Below are 9,378 nucleotides of genomic sequence, written 5' to 3'. Positions count from 1 at the left end.
CGCCGTGCTGGCGGGGGAGGCCGCGGGGGCCCGGGGGGCTTTCGGGTCTTGGGCCCAGAGCTGGGGAGCCGCGTTCTTGCACCCCGGCGGCAAGCCGGAGCTTCTGCGGGAGCCGGCTGGAAGCGGGCGGGCGGGGGTGAGCTCTCGCAGCTCCGGTGGGTGCCGGGCGCGGTTAGGCACGCAGCTGGCGGGAAGGGAGGGTGCAACGCTGGCGACAAACCCGGCTTCCAGGTTGTGAAAGTTCCCCTGTTGGGCTTGCTTAAAATCAGTAATTTAAAAAAAAAAAAACAAACCAACCACAACTTTAGAGCAGATTTTGAAGCTTGACCAGTTCTAAGTTCAGTGGGTCGTACACCTGAAAATACCAGCCTGTATATTGTTAAACTAGAATAATGCTCTGGAAATTTCTGGTTCCGTATTGCACAGCACGGAGCCACATGACAAATGGAGATGGGCAGGGTCATTTCCCACCAGAGCATCTTCCTATGTTGTCAACAAAAAAAAAAAAGAGGAGGTCATGTGAAGAGAATGTACCCGCTGCTGTAATGGCTGGCGAAGCAGTAGAATTCGGGGGCAGAAAGTTCGTCAAATCGATAAAAAACTTTTCCCATAAGAAATTTCTGCCTGACAATAGCAGGAAGTTATCCTTTGTCGTCTCTCTTCTGTTCCCACAGCTCCTCTTTTTAAACAAAAAAACCTGCTCAGAGTACAAAATCTGCTGTTACTGATCTTACAGTATTTCCGATGCGTGTTTTGAATATTTATGATCTCAGGTAGGAGTCAGGGATGCGTAATCAAAATAGAATCGATCGTTTGCTGCATAGCTTCCTATACTTCAGAACTCCCTGCCGTGAGCTCACCAGCTCCTAGCAGTAACAAAAGGGGGTATAGCACAGGCACAATAAGCCAAGGCCGAGGCACGCAGTGGATTAAAGCTTTATGCTGCAGCATGGTTTGTACGGTCGCGTTGCCGATACTGCAGTCTGTTCCCCGAGGCTTCCGTTGGAATACAGTTTTAGCCTGGACAGTGACTCGGTGTTGCATATGGGTTGAAATTCTATGTTGTGCTTCTAAATACAACACAGTAACTTTTAAAAACAATTTTCTTGTTTCATATAGCTGTATTACCAAGTCTTAAATTTTGCTATGATAGTGTCTTCTGCCCTTATGATATGGAAAGGGCTGATCGTCGTCACCGGGAGTGAAAGCCCTATTGTTGTGGTGCTCAGGTAAGTCAGTGTAAAGGCTTTTTTCTTAAAGTCCAAGTATTGTTTTTGTCCTTTGTCCCCTCCCCTTCCCCCTTGGATAGATTTGGAGTTTGAAATCTCACCTACTTAAAGAAGTACTCAAACACTTATTTTCTTGTAACTCTGTTTTTGGACACTTAGCAAAGGCCACTTCCGTAATTGCAGCCTAGTTTTCACTGAAGTTTGTAGCAGCAGTAGATAACGAGCCAGTCCTGCAGGCCCCCGAGTGCTGCTCAAATACAGGAGGTTAAACATGTGTTCATGGAAGATTCAGCCTTGCAGGAATCGGGTGTGTGTCAGCAGGGAACATACGCAGTAAATAACAGTGTGTTAGTGGGAATCACCTCTTCGTGTTATTAGTTACGGGTTGGGGAATCCTACCTTAAAGGCTGCTACCAAAAGATACTATGGCTGGCTTTGAAAAAAGGCATGGATATTCTGATCATTAATAGTAATCGCTGGTGTAAGTGTAACTCTTGCTCATGTGAATTAAACTCTGTCCACTTCCTGTGGTACTGCGAAACATTTTTGGGGTTTTTACTAGTGGATTGGTTTTCTTAACCAGAGTGGCTCGTTTTGTTCCTTCCTCATAGCCACGATACCGTTACTTTTCTGTACGGCTTCTTTCTTCCATTGAGGCACTAAGAAAGTCCTCTGTAGCCTGGCTCAGCCTGGGACGTCCTGAGGTTTGGGTCGTGTTGAATGTCTGTGTAGCGTTACTGAATGGGTGAAGCTACAGATTTCAGTTAAAATCGTGAGTTTATCTGTAAGGATTAAATATTCTTTGTTTTCATGGTGGTTCTCTGACTTACCGTAATGCTAATAAACTCTCTCTCTTTTTTGTTTGTAGTGGCAGCATGGAACCAGCTTTTCACAGGGGAGACCTGTTGTTCTTAACAAACTTCCATGATGACCCAATCAGAGCTGGTGAAATAGTTGTTTTTAAAGTTGAAGGCAGAGACATTCCAATAGTTCACAGAGTAATCAAAATACATGAAAAGTAATGCAACTTGGAATTTTCCTTCTTTCTAAATATAGTTTCCTTCACCGTGGCTTTCACTTACATTTTGGTTTGGTAGTATTTTACGAAAAAGGCGAGTGAGGATGTGCTGTAAGATAAAACTCATCTCTAGGATGTGATCCGCTGCTGCCCCCAGTTCTGTGGCGCTTCTGGAGACCCTGACTCCCGTCCCTCGGCAAAGGTGCCCAGGTTCAGATCCGCTGCTGCCCCCAGTTCTGTGGCGCTTCTTGAGACCCTGACTCCGTCCCTCGGCAAAGGGGTTCGGAGTAGGTAAACCTGTGCCAAAGAGGAATCCAGTAGCACGAGCTGTGCGCCTTGGTTTTGCCAGCAGTAGCCATGTGTATGGGAGCAGAGTCCACTTCTGTACTGACTATTGTAAGAATTGGGATTTTGGTTATGAGAAATAGCTGCTTCTAAAAGCAAATCTCTGAAAGGCAAAGGTTCAGAATCAGACCTATAGATGGAGGTTGACAAGCGTGTGATCTTTGCTAACTGGAGTTTTCCAGAAAAGAGATTTGACTGAGAATGAAAGACGAGATTCTTACTCTTTTTCATCTGTTAGTCACAAAGCCAACCACAACTCATGCTGAAGAGCAACAGGCAGATGACTTGTTTTCACCTCTATTGCATATCCCTGGTACAATCAACAGTTCCCTCTCGGACAAAGAGAGGCAATTCTGTTCCTAACTCCGCACAGCGAAGAGCTAACCTGGGGGTGGTGAGCATTGACATATTTGCTCCTCGGGAGGTCCTGGCCATGAACTGGAGGTGTTTATCTTTTGAGTAATATTTGTTCTTCAACGCATTTTTGAAACAAACATGTATATCCAAGAATTACCTTTTTTTTTTTTTTTTTTTTGTAAAAACTCCTTGTTTCTTGATACCGTTGCTTGCAATTAGCAGCTTCTTGAGCAAAATAATTTTGAAGGCTGTAAGCTTAACTCTATTTAAATGGGAGTGTTGAACCGCAGCCTTGCATGCGTTATCTGCACATACGCCTGATGCTTGAAAGGGAGCGAAACACGGCAGGTTTTCTAACAGCAGTGGTTAAATTATGCCATGGTCAAAGCGCAGGGTAGGATACTTTGTTCATCTGAAACAGCAGGGAGGGGTTATGATTTGGGTGTGTTCAGGGTTTTAAACCTCTATTCCTACAAAAAGGACTGGGCCACCTCAGTGGCCGGGAGAGGTCGGGACGTCGGCTCCAGCTGCGAGGGAGCAGCCTGGCTCTCTGAGCTCCGGGGGGGAGCGTGCCGCCTACTGAGGCGCTTCTGTGCCTTGCATTTTTCCATACAGTCCCCTAAAAGCACCACGTAATGTTTGGGCCGCATGATGTCACTGAAAGACTGGTGACATGTATTTTTTTTTTATTTGCCACGTTAATAAATACCAGATGTAAGTGAGGCTTTGCCTGGAACTCGCTGTATTGTTTAACAGTTAACGAGTGACCCAACCCGGCATGGAAGCGTTAGTGACAAAATACTGAATTGGGTGCAGGTTTGCAGCAACTTTAGAGGCTCCTCAATATTTCTTTCCATCAAAAGGAGGACAAAGCTTTATTTTGACATAAGTGTGATTGCTAAGAGTTAAACAAGGGTATAGAACTTGGAAGAAAATTGCCTAAAGCATTGTATTGTTATGCCACTGTCTTTCCCAAGGAAAGAGTTTTGGGATCGACCTCATCTGAAATCTGTGTTTCAAATTCAGTTGAATTCATTCAATTAAATTTGTTCTCTAATATGTGGTGACTTCACAGGATCTTATTCCACAATTTGTAAACAAACAAACAAATCGCCAAAAAAACCTCTTTTAGGGTATTATTCAGTATTTCAGGGTTAAATTTCTGCTCTGTTGAAAATGCAGAGTTGGGGGTTTTTTCCCAGGTAGGCATGTCCTGGTTTTGTTGAGGAGGTTTAGTGCCTGCTCTGGATGGACAATTTCTCTTTCGCGTTTGCTGTGTAATTGCTTACATCAAACAGCTATCTAGGAGTGTTCTAAAAGGCATTTCTTGTTAAAATCTATTGACTCTGTCAGTAAAATCTGCAATGTTAATGATTTAATGGTGTGTACTTCCAGTTCTGCTTATTTGACAAACATTGTTATCTAATCTTGTAGCACTTTTCATCTTCATTGTGCTTTGTAGATGTTAATTCAGGTTTTTAAATTAAGTGGTATTTAGTTTATCACCTTGTTGCCTTCTAGAGAAAATGGGAACATCAAATTTCTGACTAAAGGTGATAATAATGAAGTTGATGATAGAGGCTTGTACAAAGAAGGTCAGAACTGGTTAGAGAAAAAAGATGTTGTTGGAAGAGCAAGAGGGTAAGTACCGCAAAATGTCGATGTTCCTCGTAACTAGAATAGAAAATTTAGCATTTAAATCGGTACTGTCGTTGGTACAAACTAGATCTGGCATGGTGGGGTTTTCATTTCTTAAATAGTAATTTAAAAAACTGCTTTACCTGGAAAAGTTGCTTTCTGTAGTCCTCTCGCGGATGTGGATAGTGGAAATTAATGTTTTGGAAACATGGCACATTTAACAAGTAATTTACCAGTAAATACAAAATTAGCTGACTTATCCTGGTAATTGCTAGAAATTACTAGGAAATTATTTCCACATTCCAAAGGAATTTTATGCAAAAACAGGTTTGAGCTTTTGACTTTGTCCCCTTCCCCAGCTGAGATGAAATTGCCAAGATTTTTCTCAAATAACTTGATTAAATTTTTAACTAAGGGGGGAAAAAAAAATACTTGGCATTCAGATACGCATTAGCAGCAAGCGTGAACGATGGTTTCACACTGTTCTTACTCGGAACGCTTTTGCTTAGGGCCGGTGGCAAAGTATTGCTTGGGCCATGAGAGTCCTAGCGGTGCGGTGAGGAGCTTGATGTGAGTTCTGCTGTGTCCCGGAGGCTGCGGCTGCTGTCACAGGCCAAGCCCCTGGGAAGCTGGACTTCTCCTGCCGCGTCACATACTTGTGTATTGTCTTGCCCAATTCAAGAGTTCCAGAGTTGTCATAAATGTTTTGTACTGTTACACATTAATCCTGTATTTAATTTGCTTGATATTTATTTTTTTTTTTAAATTCTGTCCCTGCCTTCAAGTTCAATAAAAAGAAACAGAACAAGTGCACCTCTAAGGCTTTAGTGCTGGTAGACTAGGTTAAATGCTAACTTAAAATACATTCCGTACTAGTTTGAAACCCTTCCTATGGCTTTCATATGGCTTTCATAGCTGAAAAGCTGGTTCCCCTGTGTTGTGGGGCGTTAGGCTTTTGTGCGTGCCCCATGTCACGATGATATTTATTTGCCATTTCCGGGCTCCAGGTGTATTTTTAATGCTGTGAATAATACACAGCAAGATGAAGCATGGGAGGAGAGGGAAACCCGAGAGACCTTCCTCCCAAACATTCATTTGGTACATACTGTCTTTAAAGCTCTTGCTGTCTGTCTGATTCTTTTTTTCTTTGAAATCCATAATCTAAAGTACTCAAGACTGAGTAACACTGCAGCATTTCCATGTAGTATTTGAGGGTTAATTTTACCTTCATCTGTTTTGTCGATTACAGATTTTTGCCTTATGTTGGTATGGTAACTATAATAATGAACGACTATCCAAAATTTAAGGTATGTATATTTCGCACATTTAATTTAAAGCTATAAAGTAGCAAGTAAAGGTAGTAAGGATCTTGCCTATAAAAATACATGTTAATAAATTTGTTTCTGCGGTTCGGTACCTAGTGTAAAACGAGCTGGTTTGTTGCTTATTTTAGCTTGTCTGTTACCCCGTAGAACTTGGTATTTGTAATCACTTGAGAACATTTACCTTATAGGAATGTCATACGTTAAGCGTATGCAGTTGTGATACCTATTTGTAATGAATACGATCGCTTATAATATTCCTGTAATTCTACAGGAACACAGCTCTGAGTACTCATCTAGAGGGTCTGGTGTTGGAGCGGGCCCGCTTCGAACACCTTGTCATTTCAGAGCTTCCATCAAGAGAAATGATAATCAGTCGTTATTCTCTGCTTTCTTTTGCAGTACGCTCTTCTGGCAGTAATGGGAGCATATGTACTGCTGAAACGGGAATCCTAAAACCAAAAGTCACTTTTCCAAGAGCAAAGTACGAAGTTAAATATACGGGGGAAAAAGACCTAATATATTTCAGATGTTTTCATTTCTGTGAACAGTCACAAAACTGTGCAAGCTTTTGTCTTGTCTAAATAAACTGTACAACGAACGAGAAAAGCTTTGGCTGTTGGTTAATTATGTAATGGCATATTTACTGCCTTAAGTAGATGCTGCTTTCGGTTCGCCTTTTGCTTGTCTGGAAGACACCGACTGTCAGGTGCTGAAGCGGCTTATGGCTGCGTTGCTTCTCCAAAGTGGCACTGCATCGGGACCCACTTTCTCCCTCCTGTTTGTTTGGGTTTTTTTCCGTGATTATTTCTGTTCTCTGTCAGCACCCTCTCTTTCCACAACCGTACAAATTGTTTTTACCAGCACCTGTAAGGACACGGCACACAGCTGTAGGAGTTCAGTCAGGCTTATGCCTAGAGAAAGCTGTCTGGAACGGCTGGCACGAACAGACCAGAAAGGGTCTCTGATGAAGAAATGAGGAGTGGAAACGTGGAGCTTCTTCCCTGAATTTGAAACTCGTTCCTTTGCGTTGTAGGGACAAAAAACCCCGATGGCCTGATTTTCAGAGGCCTAGTTTTTAGGGTCTGTGTGTGTTTCTAGAATTCAGGCTGCTGACTGTTCTGCCTTTATGCTCCTGGCTATAAAGCAGATGGAACAGAAGGATTTGATGGGGCCTTATTAACACTGGTGAATTATGGGGTGAATGGCGCAGCAGTGTACTTCGGTCATGTTACCAGTAGGGTAAGACATAACTCGTATTCCACTTTTGGGAATGTATTGTTCTCTTCTACCATGAGATACCTGAAGAGTGTTAAACATAAAATGGGTTTTTCATTTTTCAGACCTACCTGATAACTGTCATATGTGAAACTGGATTTTTTTCTTTTTGGCTTCAAATGTCAATATTGGGCCTTCAACAAAGCAAAACTTGTTTTCCTCGTTTGCTTTGGTTTTGTAGCTTTGATAAGGAACAGCGTGATGCTTTTTTCCTATGGAGTTTTGTTTCTTCTGTAATCCCTTACCTCTACAGAAATACACCATTATGCAATAACAGCGCCTCTCCTCTTGTAACTGCTAGTGCTGAAAGGCAGGCAACTGCTGAATCTTTCCAAGTAATATTGCTGCTTTTGTGTTCTGCTAAGCAGTTTTCATGACAAACTGCATTATAAACATGACTTATTTTGTATCCAATTGTGTAGAAATAAAATGGAGTATAATAAATGGCGTATCAGAATAATTTAGGTATCCTTAATGCAGTCTTCCCAGAAGTGGACCATCACAGTGAAGAAAAAATAATGTAATTTTCGGAGACAGTGTATGTGTTTGTTAAATGTTTTTTTTTTTTTTTTTTTTTTTAGTGTTCATGCTCAGAAAGAGAGGTGGTGTTTCTGGGGTTTGATATCCTGTGTCTTGGCTTAAGTCTTCGTAAATCTTAACCTGCAGAATTGACTTGCACAGAGGAGCTGCCAGTGTTGCTGTATCTGCTCTTCCAGAGAAGTGTTGGGTGGCAGCACGGGCCCAGTTTATTCTCCTGGTTTTGGCTGGATGCATTGAGACCTGCTAATTGCATCCCCTGAAGCAACTGGTCAGCCCCGTAAAATAACTTGTTCAGCTTTCTCTTTTGTGATAAACAATAGCTTTTTTCCCAGCTCGTAGGACCAGGTGCCGTAACGATAAACCTTGTATAAACATGGAGAGTTCCTGCCTGCGTGGGAAGGGCATGAAGAAGATGGAGGTAGGCTCTTCTCAGCGGTGCCCCGTGACAGGGCACAAGACAATTCCACCTGACCACTTAAAAAAATCTACTCTGCACGTTGAACACTAAAACAGGCTAAAAACATGGTAAACCTACAAAAGCAGGGTATAGCTCCTCTTACGTAGGATAAAAGACTTCCTTTTTTAGGAATCTCATAATTGTTTCTAAGGAGATGCTCGTAGTTCTTCAGCTGATCGCTAGCAAGCTTACAGTGTCTATGAAGACAGACATTGGTCTGCCAACTGGTGGCGGCTCCGTTCAGGCGTGTTTGGCTGCCTCTGAATGCCTGGAGGTCACTCGCAGCCACCTGGACGGGGTTGCTCCTCATCCTGTCCCGACGTTGGTTCCCGTAGTTGTCTGAGCTGTTTCAATCCAACCACGTCCACCTCTGACGAGCTACTGGACAGCACTGCTTACTCATTTGCTTAGAGGAGAAGTCAGGGAGGGAAGGAGTACCTAAAGTTTTGCCCAGAATCTGCATTTCTGGTATAAACCCTTTTCTGCTAGAATCTGTCGGTTCCTAGGCTGATAAGCAATGATAAATGGCTCGATGGTGAAATGCGCATCAGGAGAATGTTGTCTTTCTGCTGGGAGTAAATTGCTTGAATGACTTAATGTCTACTAAATGTTATTAGTGTTTTCAGCAGAGAGAAGGCAGTCTGCTATTCGATGTATTTGGTAACTGAATGTTACCAGCTCTTCCTGCTAAAGAACGAGTTTGAAAGCGACTTTGCGTGTTGCAGCTGATCTTAATCCAGCAGCTCCGACTGCTGAGGTGGGATGATCCTCCTGTGGCAGAGAGTGTGGTCACGCGTCTCTCTGTGCAAGCTCTTGTGTTTGGTGGAGCCAAAGCCACTTGCGAGCCCAGGAAGAAGCTGGTAGCTCTGCCATCGCGCAGGCTCAGCAAAGTGTGCGGCAGGGGGGGAAAGCCAGGAGCACGGTGGGGGCAAAGGAGCAGGAACGGGTTTTGCCTTTGGGAACAGTGAGCTGTGTTTTTCCCAACTAGTTTGTGTTTAAAACTTAAGCAGGATGTGAAGGTCCTCGAGTGTGTCCGGAGGAGGGCACCCAGGCTGGTGGCGGGGCTGGAAGGCGTCTGGGGAGCGGCTGCGGCCTCCGGGTTTGTCTCGTTGGGAGAGGAGGAGGCTGAGGGGCGACCTGGGCGCTCTCTGCAGCTTCCCGGGGAGGGGACGGGGAGAGGGGGGTGCTGAGCTC

At 43.6% G+C, this 9,378-nt stretch overlaps 1 protein-coding gene across 1 annotated transcript; it reads left to right on the top strand.

Moving 5' to 3' along the window:
* The first annotated feature begins 160 nt into the window (after positions 1-160).
* SEC11C (SEC11 homolog C, signal peptidase complex subunit) lies at positions 161-7,629 on the top strand. Its single transcript, XM_009637392.2, has 5 exons — positions 161-1,229; positions 2,098-2,247; positions 4,471-4,590; positions 5,837-5,894; positions 6,312-7,629. Exons 1-5 carry the CDS (start codon positions 1,147-1,149, stop codon positions 6,363-6,365), a joined length of 465 nt encoding a protein of 154 aa, XP_009635687.1. The 5' UTR covers positions 161-1,146; the 3' UTR covers positions 6,366-7,629.
* The last annotated feature ends 1,749 nt before the right edge of the window (positions 7,630-9,378 follow it).

The sequence above is a fragment of the Egretta garzetta genome, unplaced genomic scaffold (assembly GCF_000687185.1).
Source record: "Egretta garzetta isolate BGI_Z169 unplaced genomic scaffold, ASM68718v1 scaffold384, whole genome shotgun sequence".
Taxonomy (NCBI): domain Eukaryota; kingdom Metazoa; phylum Chordata; class Aves; order Pelecaniformes; family Ardeidae; genus Egretta; species Egretta garzetta.
This window is presented reverse-complemented; position numbering and strand designations above follow the sequence as displayed.